We start from the raw sequence: 25,431 nt of genomic DNA, 5'->3' as shown, positions 1-25,431 counted from the left end.
TCAGGTGTCATCGTGGAGAGCTTGTTGATCGCTGCTATGACCCAAAGTGAGACCATGAAAATATTTGCTTGAATATAAGTGAAAAACGGAATTAAATTTAAAATTACAAAATAATTAAAGATGTCTCATATATGACTCGTAAATATGCTCGGAATTATGGAAAACGCGATTTAGAGGAAAGCTCGCGCCGAAAGGAATACACAAAAAGCCTAAATAGTTAGTCCAGTGCTGAGCGAATGCGAGAGCCACAGAGACGTAACTAGACTAGTTTCCACCCGGGGCAAGAACTAATTTTGGTGCCCCTTTTTTTTTCAAACCAACCAAACCAAAACCTTTCCCAACACCACCTCATGTCGCAACCACAAATTAATCCCACTATTCCAAATATTTTTGAATCTACTTAGACAGCAAAAAAATTAATTTGTAGTTACATATTTCATTTCTAATTCATCACAGGTTTGATGGTATGTGAAAAAAAACTGTTTTTACATATTTGACTATGTACATGTGGGTATATTCAGAGGTGCCCACCCCCCTCAAACCCAATGACTCACCCCCCTAACATAATGATAGACCCCCCCCCCCCGCCGAAATTTTTTATGCCATTTTCTCAATGATTTACTCAATTATTTTATAATACTATATTTTTTTAGTATTATATTTTATCACATTTTGCATTAATTAAAACTGATTTTCTAATAATAATTTTGGTCATATCAGGTAATATTTCCATCCTGAACCGACAGATGCCAATCTGCTTTTGTTGAGGAAAGTGCGGGGTTGTCAATTTGATTTACAAGATCCCTTTCAATTATGAAAGCACCAGAAACGTATTTTCACATTAGAAGCTATAATTATGTAAATAATATATACATTTTTCTCGTCTTTTAACCACCCCCCCCCCCCTGAAATTTTAATGACGCAGTCTGCGTCGTTACTCTCCCTTGTGGGCACCCCTGGTATATTTCAATACAATTAATTCAGTTCATCTGCCCTCCAAACATTTTTGTTGTGTTCTAACACTGTGATATTCAAGTAAATATCTATAGTGATAATCACTCTGCCAGTTTAGCGCCCCCCCCCCCCCCCAAATACGACGCCCGGGGTACAAGCCCCGTCTGCCCCCCTATAGTTACGTCCCTGGAGAGCCACTACATTTTCGAAAAGGATATGAAAAATGAGATTGATAATTAATTTATATATTAATACCAAACACTTGTTATGATTTTATCCCGACGTTTTCATGAAAAATCTACGGCGCGGACCCGAACATGTCCGGAATTTTTACGGACTTTATGTGGATTGATTAAAACAGACGTAAATATTAGAGCGTTATTTACATTATTTCAAATCATTCATAATACAAATAGCAAACATGCTATATATTCTAATGTTGCAACCACTACTAATTTTAAATGTTTGAAATGCTTACTATTTTGTTTAATGCTTTAATAAGTCTTTTTACTTCGTCGAAATTACTTTCCATATTAGAGGTAATTTTTAGCTGACTCACCTTAACATTTCAGTGTCCTTTGATTTATGTTAACCTTTAACTTATTAATACCGGTATGTGTTTTCAGTCGTTATTAAAATTGAGTATGCGGCCGCACGTGCTTCTATCTTGTGTGAACAGCATTAATCAGTGGCTAGCCGTGTCAAAATCGATTGTAGCGATTCGTGTCATCCCCACACAGCCGAGGACGCACCACAACGCCGAAATACCACAACGTCGAAATGCCAAATTGACCACAACGCCGACAGCTAGAAAACTGCTGTGTACCACAACGCCGAATTACCACAACGCCGAAAAATGTCATTGCAGGACTGCCACAAAGGTTAGGTTAGGTTAGACTAGGTTAGGTTAGACTAGGATAGGTTAGGCTAGGTTAGGTTAGGCTAGGCTAGGATAGGCTAGGTTAAGTTAGGTTAGGTTATATTACGCTAGGTTAGGTTAGGTTAGGTAAGGTTAGGCTTGATTGTGGTATTTCGGCGTTAAGGTACATTTAAGAAACACACACAAATTCATTCAGTTGTTATTTCGGCGTTGTGTTACACAGCAGTTTTCTACCTGTCGGCGTTGTGGTCAATTTTGACATTCGGCGTTATGGTATTTCGGCGTTGTGGTAACGACCCGTAGGTCCCAGAAATTGTTGGTGCAACGTTTCGAGGAATGATCCAAAGATCTGCCTTGGGCTTAGATCCTTAGATCGCCGATCGAAGAGCAGAAAGGTGCGCAACTGGCCATAAACCAGCTGCCACGGTAGCTGAATGCCATTTCCAAACCAAGAAGCCTACAGTGGACTTACAAGCGTATTTTTTTTTTTTGGACAGTTAAGACGCCAATATTTGTTTTACAGGTTCGGCATGTTGGCTGAGTTCTGAACCAAAGGTTTCTGGTTCGATGCCCGACTGGGTTGGAGGTTTTTCAACCATGAGGTTTCAGGACTGGGGGCTTAAACCAGCCCCAGGATTGGAGGTGTGTGACTCGGAGCCGGGCAGTGCTCAACTTCCAACTGAGTGAGAGTCTCTCCCGCCTGTCATTTCGTGGCGCCAACCCGGCTACCCCCATTTTGTCCGCAATGCGGGCTTCCCCTTTACCGTTGCTAGGCGACCGGAAGGGTTTGTTCGATCCAACCAGTAGGGTTGTTGGAGGGTACGCCGACGGTCTTTGGTCGTAACCATTCCATCTTCCCCCACTCTCCGGCTTGGTTTTGTGCGCCGGAGCACCAGGGCTCAGGATGCGATAAGGAACAATTTAAAAGATTAAAGATGGGCTCCTCCTAGTAAATTGGCAATTTCAAGTTTAATTAGCAGGAGCGGATGGAGCTTCAGTTGAAATGACTGGACATAATCCAACTTTAGAAACGTATTCATAGTGTGTGAATAATTTTTTTTTTACAAAAAAAAAGAATACGTTAAACTAATCACTAATTGATGCGTGGATTGTCATTTAAAGCAATTTTAAGTTTTCACTCATGAAACTCTTTTCAGTGGCGTGTAAAATTGTTGTGAATGGATGCGTATCACATCGCATACGCTCGAGGGTAATCTGTAAGAAAAAAAGAGCAATTTTACACCGATGCAGGTGTATTTTAACCCACACAGTTTATTTATTTATTTATTTATTTATGTATTTATTTATTTATCGTCTTTATTGGTGGCGAAGTTAAGGCGGTACGCCTTTTCTTACACTTAACCACTTTTCTGCAATTACATCAAATAGTGGAATATTAAAAATTAAGCATGATATAAGCAGATGTTGACTAAATATTAAGAGAACAAATTAGAATTTTTTTTCTATAAAGACTTAGTTTTTTTTGTTAAATAACCACAAAGAATGTGTCATTTTCACTGACAGGTAATTTAACATTTCAGAATACAAGTTACATATACATTGTATGCGCATTTTATTCATTTAAATGTAAATTCACACACATACTCATTGTCTATGCATGTGTAACATAACACTATTTTTGGTTGTAAAATTGCGCTGTTCGGTGTGTGTTTTTATCGTTCATGAAATAATTTTTTCATTTTCTGTGTCATCATGAGAGTGGGGGGTCAGAGAGTAAAAAAAAAACCTAATTTAGAGCTATGGATAATAACTATACCTTTTTTGTATTCATGAGGTCGGGGCATGATGGGAATTTGCCCCAGATTCGACTGTGCCCCTGAGGGAAGGTGGGGTGGGGGAATTATTTTTTGTAATCATTGCTTTTGCAATTTGCAACGGCCGAATAATGCACCACAACTCTGTATAACTAAAAGCGTGGGGTGCTTGATATCATTTGTCTTATTGTTTTATCACTATTTTTAGGATGTACCTAGTCATTACGAAAATGAACATATACAAAATAATAACAATATGAACTAAAAAAATAGTAATAGGGTGCTTGATATAATTTGTCTTAATTTTTTTATCAGTAATATCAAAATAATTTATAATAGATTTTCTGTCACTAATTTTAGGATATATTCAATACGAAAATTTTAGACTATAGTCATTTCGAAAATTTTAGGATATAGTCGTCACGAAAATTAATATATGAACTTAATAACAATAATGAACTTAAAATTAGAAATGAAGTGCTGGATATCGTTTGTCTTAAATTTTCTGTTACTCATTTTAGGATATAGTCATTACAAATATTTTAGTATATATTCATTACAAAAATGAAAGAAGAGAGCACACCACGCTTTTAGTTATACAGAGTTGTTGTGCATTATTCGGCTGTTGGACAAAAACTTAATTTTAAATTTTGTATTTTAATTTTTAGTTCATTCTACGAAAAAAATCAGTTTTTTTTTGTTTTTTAAATTATAAGTTTATTTACAGTGTATGCACACGGATATACAAGTGAGTAAATTAAAACTTGTTGATATAGTGTTTAAATAGGCACTGTTAGTGTAAAATTAACAAACCATATTGGTGTATTATTATCACAGCACAATGTATTTTTTATTTCATGTTAATGTAATTTTACAAGGACATAGTAGGTGCGAAACTATCAGAAGAATCTTTAATTATCACGAAAACTTTGTATTTTTACACCATTGTTGAGTTTTTAAAATATACACCTACATATGGTGTAAAATTACATGGCATAGTGGTAACTTTACACAAGGAATTTGTAAAAATACGCAAACATTATGTGTTTTTTTTCCGAATTGCACGTCTAAACTAACATCGAATGAGTAAATGTATACCTTTTTTTACAGTGTACAGTGTAGTTCGGAAAGTGCAAGAATGGGCAGAAGTAGCAACATCATTCTCGTGGCACTGTGAACAGGAATGAGGAGCGTAATTATGAGATTTTGTTGCAGTTGACTCGTCCGTTACATCAATTAAAATTGAACGCTGTTAGAGAAAATTCCACCAAAAAATTACAAACATGACCAAACACTATGTACGAAAACTCGAATATAATAACATTTCTGTAACTACGAGTCTCTGTCATTGGTCACAAAACGGAGGGTTTTTCTTTTTTTCGAATAACACTGTCTCGGTTGTGTTGGACGCACTGGCAGTCGTTCGGGCGACTGAGAGCACGCTGCTTTGGCAGCCTGCATGGAGAAGGAAGTAACTACAATGCAGTGGCAAAGATAGATGATTCTGCACAGATGTGGCCAAGGGAGGACTTCACAGATGCGGCCAAGGGAGGTCTTCACAGATGCGGCCAAGGGAGGTCTTCACAGATGCGGCCAAGGGAGGTCTTTTCCGATGCGGCCAAGGGAGGTATTCACAGATGCGGCCAAGGGAGGCCTTCACAGATGCGGCCAAGGGAGGTCTTTTCCGATGCGGCCAAGGGAGGTCTTCACAGATGCGGCCAAGGGAGGTCTTCACAGATGCGGCCAAGGGAGGTCTTCACAGATGCGGCTAAGGGAGGTCTTCACAGATGCGGCTAAGGGAGGTCTTTTCAGATTCGGTCAAAGGAGGTCTTCACAGATGCGTGTTATTATTTAATCATTTTTACAGCAAAACGCAGAAAGGGTTGTGTGCACGCAATAAGCAGATGTTATTGCTCTTGAACTGTGACTACAAATACATAAATATAATTAAAATATGTTATAATAATCCTCTCCATTATCTATGATTGAAATATAAGATATTAACTAGGACATTAATCCCTTATCTTAATGGTTTGAAAATATAGTATTAATTAAATAATGTAACATTTAAGACAAATAACCATACCTATATAACTGACAGCAATGGTCGCGCGCCAGTCTTGTGTAACTGTTCGCTGAGATAGCAACATAAAGCTCGAAAAACAGTTCCTAACTGGCTTATGTTTGAGGGTAATTACAAAAAATATATTAGCTGAAATTCCCAACACTGGCTTCTGCAAGTTAAATTTTGTGCGTTTCTGGACACGGTACTTTTTTAGAAACTTTTATATTGACAGGTATCCTACCTGAACCCTTAGGTGTGATACTTTTTATTTATTTATTTTTATTTTTAAGATGGACGATACTGGTATCTAGTAAAATAACTATGAACTATACAGGTTTTTATTTGTCTTATGTATCGGTTTTACATCACCTGATAACCTCTATGCAGCCTTTTTGACCAGGAATATAGCTATACCGCTGCCTAGGTGATTGTACATTATGTATATAAATTTCTTGCAATCTCGTAGGCAAACGACTTTTCACTGGCATTGAACAGTATAATAATTGTGTAATTTGTTGGTTTCATCTTTTTTTCTTTTGAAAGCTGGATCTAAATGTTTGTGTTTGTGTGACTTTTTTTTGTGCTTCTATGAGTCCAACAATTTTCTACGAATTTTAACCAAGTAAGCAAAAAATTGTTAATTTAAGAGATTTTTTTTTTAATATTATGTTGTTAGCAATAAGGTATCCTATTCTATCGCGTGTCGTTCACGGCAGATTGTAAAGCGGGATAGTTACATAGCAATGTACGGGTGATGAAGTTTACAGGGTTTTATGTTGATAAGGCGTAGGGCAGGTTCCGTATTTATAGTTAGTTGAATGAATGACTGAATGAATATATGCGTAACGTCTAGTCAAGGTCATTAGAGACAATCCGAGGCGATGAAATGGGAATGAAGCAATGACGAAATGAATGGGTGTTCGGTTAAGCTTGTTTATAGGCCGTCGTGGTGTGATTAATGTAAATTAAGTAACCTCTCTGACATTTTGGATGGCTTTCAACGGATACCAGACAGTTCACAGGGATGAAAGCCTCAAACAAAATGAAAAGTCTGTTAGGTAAATATGCAGTGTACGGATTAGTATTTATAACGTAACTAACCTTATCTAATAGAAAATTTCTGTTATTTAGGCATTCACGCGCACACGGCAAAATATAAAATGGCGACGGTCGAATGATTACATAGGTCTTGTATTGCAAAATAAGAACGGCGATGTCTCCAAAAGTAATTGGAACTTCTTATCTCCGCAGGCGGTTATGAAAAGAGGACGTAAAAGAGCATATAATGAAAGTTATTTCAGATTTGTACGATTTTTTTTGGCGCTAATCCGTACACTACATATTTACCGTCTGTTAGGTTGCGTTAGCATTATTTAAAACACTCTGTGGCCATAAAATACATAAATACTTGCAAATTGTGATTTTTTTTTTTTTTTTTACGAGCGATCGTCAAACGTCTTAGAACTTCGGAACTGCTCATTTGTGGCTCCCAACCCTGTGAACTGTACGCTTCCCGCTTTCAACATACAGATACCAGAGTCTTACTGTTAATTTTAACCAACGAAATTACGCGATTTATGCGACATCGGTTGGTAATACTAGTGAATAACCGTATTAACTGCCGAATGTTTATCCCGTGACATCTGACCAGGAATTTTTTAACACAGTTTTTCTACATGTAAATTAATTTGGGCTAGGCAACATTTTTATTAAACCATTAATACCACAAACCATTTGTATTTACATTAATTGCTAGTGACTTTTTTATAATCAATTGCAATAATTAATTTTTTAAAGCAGGAATTACACCCACCTGAGTATTGTAATGTTTCGACAATTTCTTGCCACAATATTGACAATTATAAATAGTTCTCTAATCTCACTAAAATGGCGTCCTATTCGGTTCTCATTGGCTGTTGCACCCAGAGGTTAGAAAAGGATACAAATGTAGCATTAGCTGTCAGACGCGAATCCTTTCCCCCCACCCCCATTTTTTTTCCTTTTATACCAATTTGGCGGACGTTTATTTATATTTGTGTCAGTTGTTCTAATCTGTTTCTATTAACGACTGTAGTTGAGATGTTCGGAAGAAAATTAGATCAAAATACTAGTTCAAATGTTTATTTATATATGTATATTAAAAGTTCAAAAGGAATCTTCATAATACAAATGTAATTATATGAGTTGACATTTTTATCCCATTTAACCTCCAATTCAACCTCCATTTCAGGTAAAACTGATACATTTGTAAACAAACGGCCGCCCTATTGGCACATGTAGTAAGTTCCTACACCGTAATCCTCCTCCCCTTTTGGCTTCACCCACCCTTGTCCCTTATGCTCCATATGTATATTTCCATAATCTCTGGTTGCACCTTGTATCCGTAACAAAAATAAAATACATTCCGTTTCACTCGTACGCGCACCACCTGTCTCCCATGCGCACGACCGTTCTATGCGCTGTTGTGAATCGGGAAGCCTACAACTCATGTAGTTTCGGTTCCCTGCAAGAATTTCCGAAGATTTCCGAAGTTTTGCGTTTTGGTATTAACGCCACTTCAGCCGCTAAATCAGAAGTTTCCAATGAAAACAAGCATGTTGTGACTGACCTAACGTAACCTAACCCTTCGATTTTTTTAATTTCAATTTTTGAGAGAAATCCGAAGTTGCACGAACGTGGTAGGGAACCGAAACTACGTGAGTTGTAGGCTACTGGTTGTGAATCAGTAGGTTGGACAACATGGCGGCCAAATCTAGTGCGCACCACGTCCTACTGTTACTGTTACTGTCATTTTTTTTTTTTCAGTTGTGCACCCCGTTTGATGCTCCATCTGTACCCTTTCCTGACCTCTGTTGCCAGACCGGTCTATGTGACCGTGATCGTGGTGAAATGGCCCGAGAGGGGACGCACCACAACGCCGAAATACCACAACGCCGAACGTACAATAACGCCGAATACCATAACGCCGAATGTCAAAATTGACCACAACGCCGACAGCTAGAAAACTGCTGTGTACCACAACGCCGAAATACATTAACGCCGAAAAATGTCATTGCAGGACTGCCACAAAGGTTACGTTAGGTAAGGTTAGCACACAAATATATTCAGTTGTTCTTCATTTTGCTCCAGTGGCCCCCCTTTCCCGCAAAATCATTTTTCGGCGTTGTGGTACACAACAGTTTTCTAGCTGTCGGCGTTGTGGTCAATTTTGACATTCGGCGTTGTGGTAACGACCCGGCCCGAGATAGTGGAAGCTGCGAGTGAAGGAGGTAGGTGACTCGCGACGTGGTTGCAGGCGGGGCGCCTGCCAGCACCACATGCGCTTCGTGGCGGCCGTGCTGCTCGGCGCCTGCGCCCTGGCCGCCGGCTGCCTGGCGGCGGGGCTGCCCCCCGCGCTGGCGTCGAGCGGGCGTCGCGACGCCCCGCTGCTGCCGCCGCCGCCCTCCGCCTCCGCGCTGGGCGCCTTCCGCCACGCCGCCGTCAGCGCCGACACCGCCGCCTGCCCCGCCGTCGGCAGGTGCGCTTGCCAGGGTGCCCACAAGGAAAACAATAGGCCTATACCCTACCAATTTAGGCGAGAAAAAAGTACTAGATTTGAAAAAAAAAATAGTACTAAATTATATTTCGTTATGATTTTAACAATTTAGGAAGTTATTATGAAATTGCAATGCCCTAACTTAAATTATCACACCACACACACATACATTCAAAAGTTTTTAAAAATAATTACTCTTAATAATAAAACATATTGGAGTTACTGTAATATTATTATATTAAAGACAAAAAAGTACTAGATCTGAGCGTAAATGTACTAGACAACTAAAAAAACTTAAAAAGTACTAGATCTAGTACGAAAGTACTAACTGTGGACACACTGGTGCTTACAACACTGTTAACACTGTTCACCTTCAGCTCACGAACAATGCTGGTCACTGTTAACACTGTTCACCTTCAGCTCACGAACAATGCTGGTCACTGTTAACACGGTTTACCTTTAACTCAAGAACAATGCTGGTCACTGTTAACACTGTTCACCTTCAACTCAAGAACAATGCTGGTCACTGTTAACACTGTTCACCTTCAACTCAAGAACAATGCTGGTCACTGTTAACAATTTTTTCCTTCAACTCACGAACAATGCCGGCCACTGTTAACACTTTTCACCTTCAGCTCACGAACAACGCTGTTCACTGTTAACACTGTTCACCTTCAACTCAAGAACAATGCTGGTCACTGTTAACACTTTTAACCTTCAACTCACATAGAATTTAAAAAAAAAAATTGTAAATTTCGGGGCCATCGACTTCCCCCCCCCCCCCGGCTCTTTTTTTCCCCCTCTGGAGCCATTCCTGGTTCAAGGTCTGGGCCTAGACAGCCTAGTGCAGTATCAACATGATATCAAAGGTGGCTGATTCGAGATTGGAGCCTAAAGAGTGGAGGAGACCTTCTCTCTGTACAATGTTGTTTACGTTCAGTAAAATTATGATAAGTGTATGTGATATGCTAAGTGTCCTTGTACGACTTGATACAAAATAGATATGTACCCACGGAATGCAATAATAAACAAGCATTGTTGTAGAAAACTAAAGGTCACACAACTATTTATTAGGTAGCACTTAGGGTATAGCTCTACATTGATCAACAGTTTAACATACAACTATTTGATACGTACCCATATATCAGAGGTGCCCCCCCCCCTAACCTAATGATGCCCCCCCCCCATCCCCGAAATTTTTTATGCTATTTTCTCAATGATTTACTCAATTATTTCATAATATTATACTTTTTTAGTATTAGATTTTATAACATTTTGCATTAATTAAAACTGATTTTCTGATAATAATTTTGGTCATATCAGGTAATATTTCCATCCTAAACCGACAGATGCCAAACTGCTTTTGTTGAGAAAAGTGCGGGGTTGCCAATTTGATTTACAAGATCCCTTTCAATTATCAAAGCACCAGAAACGTATTTTCACAATAGAAGCTATAATTATGTAAATAATATATACATTTTTCTCGTCTTTTAACCACCCCCCCCCCCCTGAAATTGTAATGACGCAGTCTGCGTCGTTACCCTTCCTTGTGGGCACCCCTGCATATATTGCATAACAATTGACTACACGTCTAAATGTTTAATATTTGTTACATAACTATTCGTTACATTAATTTGATTTATGTAACTAATTATTACTTAAATGCTTTTGACATACTAATTTATTATGTTAACTATTTAACGCGTATTTTTTTCAGGAATTATTGAATACTTTATTATTCACAACGTGAGGTTTTATTAAATAACTACTGTATGTACTGCGAACAGGGGCGTAGCCAGAGGGGAGGGGTTTTAGGTGTTCAAACCCACCCACCCCCCTTTAGCACCGAATTTTAATTAATTTCTTATATTCATCACTCAAACAAATTTCATATCAAAATTAATAAAATTTTTACCATTACAATATTTAAATTTAAATACCGAAAACTGCTAAAATAGCACTATTTTACACATTAAAATCCAAATTTTCCCGGGGGAGGACCCCCGGACCCCCCGCTTTAATACGGGGGATGGGGGGGGGGGCGGCATTTTTCTTAACACCCCCCATACACAAATCCTGGCTACGCCACTGACTGCGAAGCTGCAGGCTACTGGACGAGGGAAGTGGCGGGGTGGGCCGGCAGGGACGTGCTGGCGAGGAACGGCTCGGCGGTGGACGCCGCCGTCGCGACGCTGCTCTGCCAGGGCGTCGCGGCGCCGCACCTCAGCGGCCTGGGCGGCGGCTTCTTCATGGTGGCGTACTCCCCGCGCGGCGGCGCCGTGGCGCTCGACGCGCGCGAGACGGCCTCCCGCGACGCCGCCGCCGACGACGTCACGCCCCGCGGCGGTGAGGAGGCCTTTGAATATATACACACTGTATAGAAGTCGCGAGTGGATAGGATTTACTCTACGTTTTTTCAGTAGCGTATGATGAGCAGCTTGGGAACTTTACCTGCTGCAGGGCGCTGCCGTAACGCCCTGTATCGTCTTAGGTTGTTATTTACGCGTTAGAGCGCCGCACTGTCGCCCGCTGTCATTCCCCCCGCACCCCCCAATCCATCATTCACTGCAGCTCAAGGTCGTTCAACGGGAGGAGTAAGGGGTGTTTGAAGAGTTCGACACTTTTCCGCTAGGGACCACCACAAGTCGATGCCCTAGAGGTGGTGGCGATTGCGGCGGTGAATTAACCAACTACCTCAAACCGTATTAGAAATTTTAACCTGGGCTGGCGATTTCTATACAGTATTTATATTCAAAGGAGGGGCGTGCGGGTGGGAGGGGGGGGGGGCGCCTCCTCCCCTGGACGGGAAGCTTTCTTTTCACAGACGAGAGGGCCAAACGCCGGATCGTGCATCTTCGGTTTTTTTTTGTTCATTGTAAATAAATATGGCGGTGTTGATAAAAGGATACTAATGGTCAATTAGGTTAGGTTAGCTACATTATAAATACTTTAAAACATTTGTGGACGGTTGATTTGGTTAGGATAGCTACATTAAAGATACGGAAAAAAAAAAGCATGAACTTCGGGGAACTTCAGGTTTTGGTTCTCTCGTTTGTGAAATGAAGGCTTCCCCCCCCCCTCCATGGACAGCCCCCCCCCCTCCACCACCCGGCGGCTACGCGGCGGAGTGTGTTGACGGTACCTCCTGTCATTCCTGACGCTACCGGTGCGAACCAGGCCGGATCTATGTGAACTACGCGATGTACGCAACGACGCAACATGCAAAAAATGACAGCCGTTTACTAAAGCACGCAAGTCGCCAGACTTCACCAACCCTAACAAATTAAAAATTTGTAAAAATTTACAATAATTTGATTTAAATGTTTGTTTTCTTTCTCTGTGTGAGTTTGGTCCTTCCCCACCATCTTATTACTAAATGGTGCATCAATGGAATATTCACGGGAAGGGATATAAACTGGATTAAAACACCTAGGAGGATCATGATACCAGTTCTGAGTATTAAAATATTGATAGTATATCTTTAACCCTGTTCTTAACTTATGTGCCTCACGACATGATCCAGTGGGTCCCTCCATAGAACATTTATAATAAGTTCATGTGAACGGCATCCCTACTCATAATCTCACAGGATCCCTCTATTGTACATTTACTGTAATGTAACCATGTGAAAGGCATCTCTGCTCGTATATCTAATGATCCAAAAGGTTTCCTCCATTGCTCATTCACGGTATGGTCACCATGTGAACAGCACCCCTGTTCCTGTTATAATCCAAACAATGTCCACCCAATGCCCATTCACGGTAAGGTCACAGTGTGAACGGCACCTCTGCTCGTGATGTAAACCAACAAGTTCCTTCCTTGACACATTCACCATAGATCACAGTGTGAACGCAACCCCTGCTCGTGATATAATCCAACAAGTTCCCTCCTTGACACATTCACCATAAAGGTAAGGTAAAGTGCCCAAATCCCGTCCCCGCTCCTAAATCCGTCCCCTACGCTATCTTACAAGGAAGGTGCTGCCACCTGTCCCAGAGGCTACGAAACACTTCGGAACGATCCAGTAGAGAGTCGACAACGAGAAAATCCGGACGTTCTGTTCGTCGCCGCCATATATTTGCGTTATAACTTTGAGGCGAAACTTGAACATATTTGTACTTAACTTCACAACCATATTGTGATGCTTCCAGGTATGTTTTATCTTATTGTTTTGTTTATTGCATGAAAATACAGTCTGAACTTTGTGTAGCAGCTTTCCGGTTACCGTTATTTAAAAAGGTGTGACAGGAATGGCGGCTGTGTTTATGTTTGCGATATTCCTAAATTCGCCCCCCATGTAAATCCTAAATCCGTCCCAGGGACGGATTTAGGAACCCAGCGACTCAGGGATCCTTAAATCCGTCCCCTACATCCATGTTAATTTTAAGTCTAATTTTGGTAGGTAGAAACCTTGCACACATACCTACCTATTTAAAATTGTTTAATAAACAACATTTAATAGCATTGCGCAAAATATCTTGAAGCTATATTTGTACACGCAATAGATTGAAACAGTTTGAACTATAAACGAATGTATTTTGTCTATACGGAAATAAAATTATGTTTTATAATAATATACATAATTAATGTCACACTGATATAAATAACTAGCTTCTAGTGCAATAAAATTAATCAACAATATTGAAATAATGTAATTAATGTTATTATTGTTTCTGTAACTCCACAGATGGCTCCCCGAAAATCTTGGAACTCTGCTGCCATGGTGACAGCCATCATTGCTGTGAGAAACAAAGATATGGGGTATAAAGCGGCTGCCAAATTATTCAACGTTCCTAGGGCTACCCTGAAGGACTACGTGAAGTCTCCTCATACACCAGAAGAATGTGTAAGTACAAAATTTGGAAGAAAACCTGTTTTTTCTTCAGAGCATGAGAATAGCCTCGTGGAATACTGTCTGGACATGGACCACCATTACTATGGTCTTACTATCTCAGATTTGAGACGAATGGCCTACCAGTTGGCTGTTAAGAACAACCTTCCAAATCCCTTTTCAAGGGAAACAAAGGCTGCTGGTAAAAAGTGGGTCCGACTATTTTTTAAGCGTCATCCTGAACTTACTCTGAGGAGGCCACAGAACCTCTCAATAGCTAGAGCCAAAGGGTTCACTAAAGATAACGTTCACAAGTTCTTTTCACTTCTGAAGGTCGAACTTGAAAGAATTAACTTTGATCCATCGAAAATCTTCAATGTGGACGAAACTGGGATCAGTGTGGTACAGCACAAGGCATCCAGAGTGGTTACCAGTAAGGGACAAAAACAAGTGCACAGACTGTCATCAGCAGAGCGTGGGGCAACAATTACAGTCATAACCTGTATGTCAGCTGCCGGCCACTACATCCCCCCTCTTCTAATATTTCCGCAGAAAAGGTGGCAGGTTGAACTGCTCGATGGTGCCCCTCCAGGCTCGATTGGTGGAACCTCAGAATCAGGTTGGGTTACTGGACCTTTGTTCCTGATGTGGTTTGAGCATTTCATATCCATAGTTAAGCCTACAAAAGAGGCGCCTGTAGTGCTCATACTGGATGGGCACTATTCCCACACCAGGAATGTTGAGGTCATTGACCGGGCAAGGGAAGTCGGGGTGTCAATTGTTTGCCTCCCACCCCACTCAACAGACAAAATGCAGCCGTTGGATGTGGCATTCATGTTCCCACTGAAAACTCTGTACGCAAAGGCCATTGAACAATGGTTGGCTAATAACCCCAACAGAATTGTGAGGAAACTCCAAGTTTCCTCTTTGTTTTGTGAAGCCTATCTTCGAGCTGCTACACTCGAAACTGCGGCTAATGGGTTCCGAGCTACTGGAATTCATCCATTTAACCCTGATGTCTTTCAAGAGCATCATTTTGCTGCTAAAGCAATGGAGGTTGTGGAGGAATCAGTCAATGATGAAACTGCAATTGGGATTGCACCTACTGGTCCACCCCAAGTGATCAGGCCAAGAGACATCAGAGAGGTTCCTATCATCCAGGCTTCAACATCTGTCAGAGCTGGCACATCTTTCTTGGTTACAGGATCTCCCCACAAGACAGCACTAACAGTCTCCTTGGAGAAACGTAAGAACCGTGAAAAGCGTCAGACAAAAGGACCAGCACCACAAACCAAAAAACAGCTCAACATGGGATCTACATGTCAGCCAGTGCCAGGAGCATCCTCTAAGCTTACAAAACCACGCAGGAAGCAAACAAGGCGATGTGATGTGAGTTCCAGTGACACCGAGGACGAAACACACATTCCTCTTGTATCGACCGATGATGAAGACAGTTCTGATGAAGGTGATGTGTCATGCCCTATTTGTGGAAAAAACTTTTCGCAGGACAAGCGAGGAGAAAAATGGGTTAAGTGCACCAAATGCTTCCAATGGTGTCATGAAATGTGTTCTTCCTCCCCAGGAAACAAAAATTTTGTATGCGATTTCTGTTTGGATGGATAATTTTACATACCTAACTATGTGCAAATAGGTATATTTACGTTTATTATGAAAAACTATTATTATTTCACAACATTTTGTATTGTTTATGTGTTAATATAAACATTTGTGGTTTCGGAAGTTATAAATGTAATTTCCCATAGTTAGCTACTGCAAATAACACTTAAATCGAATATGGAATAAGGGGGACGGAATTAGAGCACCACTTTTGAAATCTCTACAAACACATTTTAATGATGTTTATTGTCTCTGTGTCGCAAAAGGTTCATTCCATGCAGTTACGATATCAGCATACATTGCCATTGAGTTGAGTTGTTTACAGGATTTTTTTCTATATTTTTATCCCTAACCACATCGTCACAATTACAAGTTTCCCTTAAGGGGACGATAAATGGGCACCTTACCTTAACTGTGTGAATGGCACATCTGCTCATGATCTCATGATCCAACAGGGTTCTCCAATGTACTTTTACCATAAGTTCACCATGTGAATAACACCCCTTCTCATGATCTCATGATCCAACAGGGTTCTCCAATGTACTTTTACCATAAGTTCACCATGTGAATAACACCCCTGCTCATGATCTCATGATCCAACAGGGTTCTCCAATGTACTTTTACCATACATTCACCATGTGAATAACACCCCTTCTCATGATCTCATGATCCAACAGGGTTCTCCAATGTACTTTTACCATAAGTTCACCATGTGAATAACACCCCTTCTCATGATCTCATGATCCAACAGGGTTCTCCAATGTACTTTTACCATAAGTTCACCATGTGAATAACACCCCTTCTCATGATCTCATGATCCAACAGGGTTCTCCAATGTACTTTTACCATAAGTTCACCATGTGAATAACACCCCTGCTCATGATCTCATGATCCAACAGGGTTCTCCAATGTACTTTTACCATACATTCACCATGTGAATAACACCCCTTCTCATGATCTCATGATCCAACAGGGTTCTCCAATGTACTTTTACCATAAGTTCACCATGTGAATAACACCCCTTCTCATGATCTCATGATCCAACAGGGTTCTCCAATGTACTTTTACCATAAGTTCACCATGTGAATAACACCCCTGCTCATGATCTCATGATCCAACAGGGTTCTCCAATGTACTTTTACCATAAGTTCACCATGTGAATAACACCCCTTCTCATGATCTCATGATCCAACAGGGTTCTCCAATGTACTTTTACCATAAGTTCACCATGTGAATAACACCCCTTCTCATGATCTCATGATCCAACAGGGTTCTCCAATGTACTTTTACCATAAGTTCACCATGTGAATAACACCCCTGCTCATGATCTCATGATCCAACAGGGTTCTCCAATGTACTTTTACCATAAGTTCACCATGTGAATAACACCCCTTCTCATGATCTCATGATCCAACAGGGTTCTCCAATGTACTTTTACCATAAGTTCACCATGTGAATAACACCCCTTCTCATGATCTCATGATCCAACAGGGTTCTCCAATGTACTTTTACCATAAGTTCACAGTAGGTAATTATAGTTCGTTCTGGGACAGTGGCTGGTGGGGGGGGGGATACGGGGATCCGCGGCGGCCATCTTGGAATACGTCACTTCCGGCGGCCAGAAGTGACGTAATCCAAGATGGCCGCCGCGGATCCCCGGATCACGACCCCTCACCCCCTACCTCAGAACATACTATAATTACCTACTGTTCACCATGTGAATTACACCCATGATCTCATGATCCATTGGGGTCCCTCCTTCGCACCTTCGCCACAAGGTCACCGTGTGGACGGCACCCGCAGGCAAGTCCGTGGCTGTGCCCGGGATGGCCCGCGGCCTGTGGGAGGCGCACCAGAAGTTCGGCAAGCTGCCGTGGGCCGCGCTGGTGCAGCCGTCCATCAGGCTGAGCGAGCACGGGGTTCCCGTGTCCGCCACCCTGGCGCAGCACCTGCGCGCGCACAGGGACCTGGTCGAGGCCGACCCCGTCCTCAGGTGACTTGCGTGATCCTGTAGCAGCGTGCCACGGGAAGCCTACAACTCACGTAGTTTCGGTTCCCTACCACGTTCGTGCAACTTCGGATTTCTCTCAAAAATAGAAATTAAAAAAAATCGAAGGGTTTGGTTATGTTAGGTCAGTCACAACATGCTTGTTTTCATTGGAAACTTCTGATTTAGCGGCTGAAGTGGCGTTAGTACCAAAACGCAAAACTTCGGAAATCTTCGGAAATTCTTGCAGGGAACCGAAACTACGTGAGTTGTAGGCTTCCCGATCCCGTAGCAGCGGGCTACACTCACTTGTCTGTTGCATCTGGTTCATAGAGGGAATCATGGCAGATTGCTTTGCTAGGACATATATACATGGTTCGAGTGCATTGACAATTTTTTTTCCGGTACTCATTAATACTATGCTCAAGGGCGTACATACGGGGAAGGAAGGGGGGAGGATAGGGGGATATATTCTGAAATCATAAAAAAAAAATCCATACAAAAATCTATAATTCCCACTTACAAAAGAAAATAATTTGATTTGATACCAAACAGCGGGCAATGTGGTTCCACCACCCCCCCCCCCCCCCATAGCAAATGAAATTCTACGTACGTTGCTATTAATGACACAACAAATTGTTAGCCCACATGTATTTTTACTGTTAAGTTTTAAATGTTGAATCAGCTCAATAAAGTTAATGTTTGTTTTGCAGGAAGTATTAAAGACTGATTTGAGTTATTTAAAAAATATACATAATTATATTAGTGTCATAATATGTGTTATAAAATGTTTCAGAATAATATTTTAGTAATGCCGTAGAAGTATAAATTCTGACGTGTACTTAAGGGCGCCGTCTGTCCGGGCACACACACGGTGCGCAGAGCTTCAGGAGGAACAACGCAATTTGATAAATACTCAAGATATCCGAGTTGGATCTGCTTACGAAAAGCATTGGAAGAGTACGCTGAGGGACGAAAAGTATTGTTACGAATGTTAGCAAGGCCGCGTCACGCGCAGGTGCACGCCGTAACATGAGATGTGGCGTGCGCACCTGGGTCGCCGCTTTATCTTCCTACAGCCCTCCGCTCCCCCCCCCCCTCCCCCTTCCACCGCGCGACCCTGTTAGTTTGACATCCGAAACCAGCCAGCTGCGGAGTTACGCAAGCCGCCGACACGTGTTTTCAAGAGATTTCTGCCGTCGGGACGCGACGGGCCCCGGCCGCTCTCGTGAGTTCTGGAATTGCGCCGGGGCCTATATATATGCCCGAGGACGTCAGGGCAGGGAGTCAGTTCGGAGTGTTCAGTCGGGAGTTCTCCCGCGGCGGGGTTTCCGGGCGATAGAGTCGCGGGCGCGGCGGAGTCCCGAGTGAAGTTGCGAGCGAGGCGTCGAGTGGGATCTCGGCGAAGGGGAAGTGCGTCGGCGGCGGCGGAGCGTGGCGACGGAGTACCGCGGCGGTGACCCACGAGGGGTGCTGCGGCGAGAGTTGCGCCAGAGGTGCGGCCCAGCGAGGTGTGTGGAACGAGTGACTGGGGAATAGACCTTTCTTTAAGAGTAATTAATTATTTGCCATTTTAGAAGATTTTTGTAAGTGACATAAGTAGTGGCAATAAATAACACTGTGTAGTGTGATTAAAATCTTTAATTGGGCTATCCTTTACGAACCCGCGGTAAATCGTAACAGTATTTTTGATTTAGTTGTGTTTGTTTCGCTGTGTTTTTTTTTTTTTTTTAGAAGAGCGTTTTCGGAGTATTTTTTAGGCGTAAAACAACCCATATAGATTCTTGAAATCATTAAAGGGACTTGCGTCACACCTTTATCTTCATTTCTCTGACATATAATGTTACGGTCACCGCTCAGTTTTCACAGTTGTCCTGCGCGCCAGTTCAGAGGCTGTACCGCGCTATAAATACCATTTCCCCGCCTCAGTGACACACATACACCCCGACCAGACGGCCCCCTTAATACACGTGGGGGTTTTAAGTTGTGCATTAAGTAACGGGGAGGGAATTTTTTTTGACGTGATAACGTCTTATAAATCGATGAACGCCGGCTGCACGGGCGAAAAATTGTCACGTTCCGCCTGAACCGAGCGCGCAAGAACCGGCCAACCACCGTGCGAGAAAATCTTCTGTAATATCAAACAGGTTAAGGTGGGCTTTTTTTTTAACTAATTGTTCGTGATTATATTAAAAAAAAATATTTGAATTTAATTTGCAATAAAAAAACTGTAAATAATATTTCAAAATTAAAAAAGTTTGCAATTTTTCATCAATGTTTTCTTATGACGTTATCGCGTAAAATTATCGTCCGTAATCCGACTTTACTTTGCCTCCGTGCCCAGGGCCGGTACAAGATAATTTGGCGCCCTAGGCGAAAAACCTTAATACCGCCCCCCCCCCCGCCCCCCTCCCCAGGGTCAAACACCCCAAAAAAAATTTTTCCTTGCCTCAAAATACATCACGTAAGCATAAGACTTTGTCAACAATCAAATGTAAGCAGGCTTGTGTTTTTTTTTACTTTTACTTATTACAAATCATAAACAGGTCACCGTGGCCTTTAAATAATTACTTATGTCAATATAAACATTCCAAATTGTTACAAAAATCCATTTTCATCTAGTTTCAATAATCGTTAAACATATATTATATGAGCTGTTATGTGTCGTGCTGCGCCGCCCCCAGCTACTTGGTGCCCTAGGCTAGTGGTTCCCAAACTTTTTCAGCTGGCGACCCACCTTTCCTTATAAGAATACCTCCACGGTCTATCGGTCCGTGGTGGAGTAAAAATATTTTTTGTATCGTATCCCTTCCTTATGTAATATATAATTTACTATCAAATATTGTAATATATAGGTCCTATGCTTTTTTTTAAGATACCGATTGATGATTGATAAACAATTTGTGTTTTGATTTGTAAATGGTTGACATAATACAAGCACTTTGCAGCAAAACAGTTATTTATTTAACAATAGATATGTGTTTGCACAATATTCGATTTTGTTTCGATTTTTCGTATCTTTTCTGGTGGTTTATTCGATGGTCTCTGATAGTTTTAGGATCGAGTCGCGACCCACCTTGTAACCCTTCCGCGACCCACTGGGTAGGTCGTGACCCGCCGTTTGGGAACCGCTGCCCTGGGCGGGTGCCTGGTCCGCCTGTACGGACGCGTGGCGCGGGGTTGGACGGGAGCGAGGGAGCAGGTGTGGCGACTGTGGCTGCAGGGAGGTGTTCACTGACGCCGCGAGTGGCGCCCTGCTGCGCGAGGGGGACGTGCTGAGGAACCGGCGCATGGCGGCGACCCTGAGGGCGGTCGCCCGGGAAGGCGGAGAGGCCCTGCACAGCGGCCCGCTGGCGGCCGCCCTCTCCCGGGACATCTGCCGGGCCGGGGGCGCAGTCACCGCCCGGGACCTGGCCGGCTACAGGTACCGCGCGACCGCCTCCCATCTCAGGTCGTGATTTCATATTCATATTGATCACTAGAGACATGCAAAATTCGCGGATTCATTTCGTGATATGCTACAATTCAAATAATTATACCTTAGCGCTGCTTCTACCACAGGTTCACTGTTAATCTGGAGTAATGAGGGCCAATTAGAGACCCTCGCTCAAAGAAGTGTCGAATCACAGACACTCAGTCAAGACGACTCACAAGTCAGCAGCCAATGAACAGGTGGCATTTGCCCGAGTGTGTAAAGTGTAGTAGAGTCTATCCTGGAGGTCATTGAATCCGCGAATATTGCAGGTCTTTTTTAATCACTGATCAACTTTTAAGACTTTTTGACGCGATAAACGTCTTATAAATCGATGTACGCCGGCTGCACGCACGGAAAAAGCACGACTCATTGTCACGTTCCGCCTGAGCCGAGCGTGCAAGAACCGGCCAACCACCGTGCGAGAAAATCTTCTGTATTATCAAACAGGTTAGGGCGGGTTTTTAAAAGCAGCAATTAAAAAAAAAAAATTGGTATGACGTTATCACGTAAAATTATCGTCCGTAAACCAACATTACAGACACCCTCCCCCTTTTTTTAAAATTGTTTAACTTTCATGAAATGAAAAATTACATACAGCGCATACTTATTTTTTGCATAATTGGCTGCCAAAGTAACTTTTTTTTTAACGTTTTTGGGTTGTGCAAATAAGGAGAATTTAATTTATTGCAGAACTGAAACTTTTTAGGTTTTTACTGCAATGCCACTGGTTACTTCATGACATTGTTTGCATTTCTATCACAAAAAACTCATTTCATGTTTCTTGGCTGTCAAAATCGTAACAAATTTGAGAATTTTTAAATGCATGGTAAAATTAATTAATATTTTCTGAAAGAAATTCGAACTATTCAGGGCAAGGACTTATTTCATAACAAAAGTTTAATCCAAAATGCATATCGAGCACATACTAAGAAATTATTATCTTTGAAAGATTTGTGCAATGGGAGTGCATGACTTGATGTAAGCATACGCCATTGCTAAACACATGTATGTCTGTAGAAAGTATGTCTGTATGTCTTAGTCCATTTTTCTTTGTTTTTCTTTGTTTGTTGACCATATTCCTGTTATGGAATATTATGTGGTGTTTATATCCTGTTGACAACAACAATTTTTTTGCTTAATTTGTTTTTTTGTCTATTGGGTTTTTTGTAGTTTTCTTCTACAGACATACATGTGCTTAGCAATGGCGTATGTCCAAAAGCTTACATCAAGTCACTAAGAAATTAATTACGTTATTTTTAACTATACTAATATTAGTATTATTTAATACCTTAATTTTTAATAGGTTTTAATCTATACTAATATTATAAAGCTGAAGAGTTTGTTTGTTTGGTTGTTTGTTTGAACGCGCTAATCTCAGGAACCACTGGTCCGATTTGAAAAATTCTTTCAGTGTTGGATAGTACATTTATTGAGGAAGGCTATAGGCTATATTATATTATCAATAACATTAGGGATCCTTACTAAAAGTCCAATTTAGAATCAAATGCGTTGGAGGGGGTTAGATACAACATGCAGTACACGTACGAAGTGTGTGTTGACAATGCCGCAGACACTAGAAGTTTATTTCCTATTGACTATTAACATTGTTGTCACGCACTAGATGCCTTATCATTCTTAATTTTCCCATACAAGTAAAAAACACCCGTGTGATATTAACAACGAAGCAATCAGTACCCTCATACAGAATACATATAGATAGTGTGAGGTGTATATTTAGAGATATGGATAGATTATTTGTATATGTGTAACTACTTCAAACATATTACAAAACAAAACTGAATGAGGCATTGCAATGCATGCCGAGCATTAGCGAGATAACGGAATCTTTTCAATATTAGTAATCCCTTATTTTTCAGTTTTTTTTTTCTTCTTTCTATATTGCTTTATAGAGTCTAGATTACATACAGACCAGGTAAATAACTATAAACTGGCAGAACAACGTCTGTTGGGATCTGAATGTGATATAAATTATTTTGCACACTTGACATTCAAATTAAGAAGACAATTACTAAATAAACATCTGATCTGTAAACAGTTCCCCTTCACCCTGTGTTCAGCCCGGGGCAACGCCGGGTACTGCAGCTAGTATTATATAAAAATGGATATCAAGCTGTGGCGCGGGCACCGGGCAGGCCGGCGTGGAGGGGAGTGGTGACGGCGCGCCTGCAGCTGCCGCGCCTGGGCCCGCTGGAGCTGCACACCTCGCCGGCGCCCAGCTCGGGCCCGGTGCTCGCGCACGTCCTCAACGTGCTGGAGGCCTTCAACATGACGGCCGCCGACGAGCGGGGCGCGCGCGGCCGGGTGGTGTTCCTGCACCGCCTCGTCGAGGCGTTCAAGCACGCCTTCTCCAAGCGGCCGTGGCTGGGGGACCCGGGCTTCGTCGACATGGACGAGGTGGGTCCGGCACTCGCGAGCTGGTCTCCGCGGTCACGTGAAGCACGAAAAAGTGTCCCGTTACGCACATTGTCCCGTTACGCTGTATCCCGTTACGCCCAATGTACGCTTGCGCCGCATCTATCTCTCTTCCACTCGATTGGAACAACCATCGATTTTGACTTTTTAGAGGCACATTAAACTTGAAACACTCCCATTCGTTTCCTACGTTTCCTATCATCGTCCTATCCTTAACAGAATAACACAGATTGGAAGAAGTTAAATAGCAAACGTGTATGAGAGTTATGGTTGAAATAATCTGTTCGTTAAAGTAATAAACATATTTGAATTAATGAGTGCATATAAAAGTAATATTTATCAATTAAATTGTAGATTTCATTTCACTCCTTCTTTGTATCCATACAAAATAGTGATAATTCAATAAAAAATTGGTTGTCTGTAAAGTCGGTTTACAGACGATAGTTTAACGTGACGTCATAACAAAACAATTATGAAATGATTGATCCAGAAGAAAAGGAAATATCATATTCGGCCTGAGACTGAGCCGTAATAGGTTTTTGCAACCAAAGCACTTAGGCATTAAAAAATATTATATTCTTTGAGGAAGAAATTTTTTAAAATTTTTTCTACCTTTTGTATGATAAAATCTACCTCTGCATTCTTTTATGAATAAAATTGAATTAATTTTATTGAATTATCACTATTTTGTATGGATACAAAGGAGTTAAATGAAATGTACAATTTAATTAATAAATTTGCTTTTATTTGCATTCATTAATTCAAATATATTTATTACTTTTGAAATGTTGCGTGCGCCGTATTTATTTTTACAAGTACAAAAAAAATCCGCAGCTGCCGAGATTCAAACCGATAACCTTTGGATTGAAAGTCATCCAGGCTAACCACATGGCCACGAGACCATATTGATAATATTTGTTTCAGATTGCATACATTAATAATATTCCACGCACGATATTTGTTTGAATTTCTTTTAACAAGTATATTCTTTGTTGGACTCGAAATATTTACACGCCCGTGGGCTCATAACTATAATAATACGGTGTGTGATTTAGTTGATCAAATAATAACTCATGACAAATAATTACCAATGTCAAACTAAAGCGTGAAAAGTATCATACCAGCAATAAATATTTAGTTATACAGCTGAAACAATACTCATACAACACTGTTTAAATATACTGATTTACACTAGTAATTAAAATAATACGTACTTGTAAGAACGCCATTTCCTTGCGAATATATTCCCGTGGCGCAGTGCACAACAATTTTTTTTTTTTTTTTTTCCTAACCTAACTAAAACTAAGTGTATTTTGTTTGGGAGGGGTCTGGGTTAGGGAAGACTCTAGGTGCGTCCCAGGCCGAAGCCCTTACGCCTAATCATGCTGGGTTTAAGCCATGCAGAAAGGGAGGCATGCATCGTGTGCTTTGTTCGGGGATTGGCCAACCATGGCAGCAATTGGCGCCATGGCTAACTCCCCTATCTTAATTCTAGACTAATTACTAGATAAGTTGGGCCCAGGTAAAACCTGCATAGACACAGGGAAAACCCTGGGCACTTTCATGCGGGATGCAAAATATCATGCATTATTAGCAGGCAGGTTGAGTACAGGAAAAGAAGGATGGTCCTGGAAGAAGAGTTGGGCAGATAGAAAAATTCTACTAAGCAATTTGGGAGCTTGGACCTTTTGTCCGCATTTTTTTTGGTGGGCACTGGTCTTTAGGGGCAACATGTTGTTGTTCCCACCAAGCTGCCAGTCAGCTCGCGTACCTAAAATAAAAGAAGAGTGATATGTTGTGTACGCACGGTGTTGTTCATTGCATTAATTAACCGCGAGTATTGGCACTGGGTCGTACTCCGGAACAGGCATAGCTTCAG

General features: G+C 41.4%; 1 protein-coding gene across 1 annotated transcript in view; it reads left to right on the top strand.

Annotated features, from left to right (window-relative positions):
* LOC134533393 (glutathione hydrolase 1 proenzyme-like) overlaps positions 1 to 25,431 on the top strand; it is a 50,557-nt gene that overhangs the window by 4,983 nt on the left and 20,143 nt on the right. Inside the window, exons 2-6 of the mRNA XM_063370913.1 lie at positions 8,970 to 9,191; positions 11,353 to 11,555; positions 17,461 to 17,650; positions 20,868 to 21,068; positions 23,273 to 23,534. Of these exons, the coding sequence (XP_063226983.1) occupies positions 8,970 to 9,191; positions 11,353 to 11,555; positions 17,461 to 17,650; positions 20,868 to 21,068; positions 23,273 to 23,534 (1,078 nt within the window). The remainder of the gene's footprint in view (positions 1 to 8,969; positions 9,192 to 11,352; positions 11,556 to 17,460; positions 17,651 to 20,867; positions 21,069 to 23,272; positions 23,535 to 25,431) is intronic.

Source organism: Bacillus rossius, chromosome 6 (genome assembly GCF_032445375.1).
Source record: "Bacillus rossius redtenbacheri isolate Brsri chromosome 6, Brsri_v3, whole genome shotgun sequence".
NCBI classification, from domain to species: Eukaryota; Metazoa; Arthropoda; class Insecta; order Phasmatodea; family Bacillidae; genus Bacillus; species Bacillus rossius.
The sequence above is the reverse complement of the archived record's forward strand: the minus strand, read 5'-3'. Positions and strand labels throughout refer to the sequence as shown.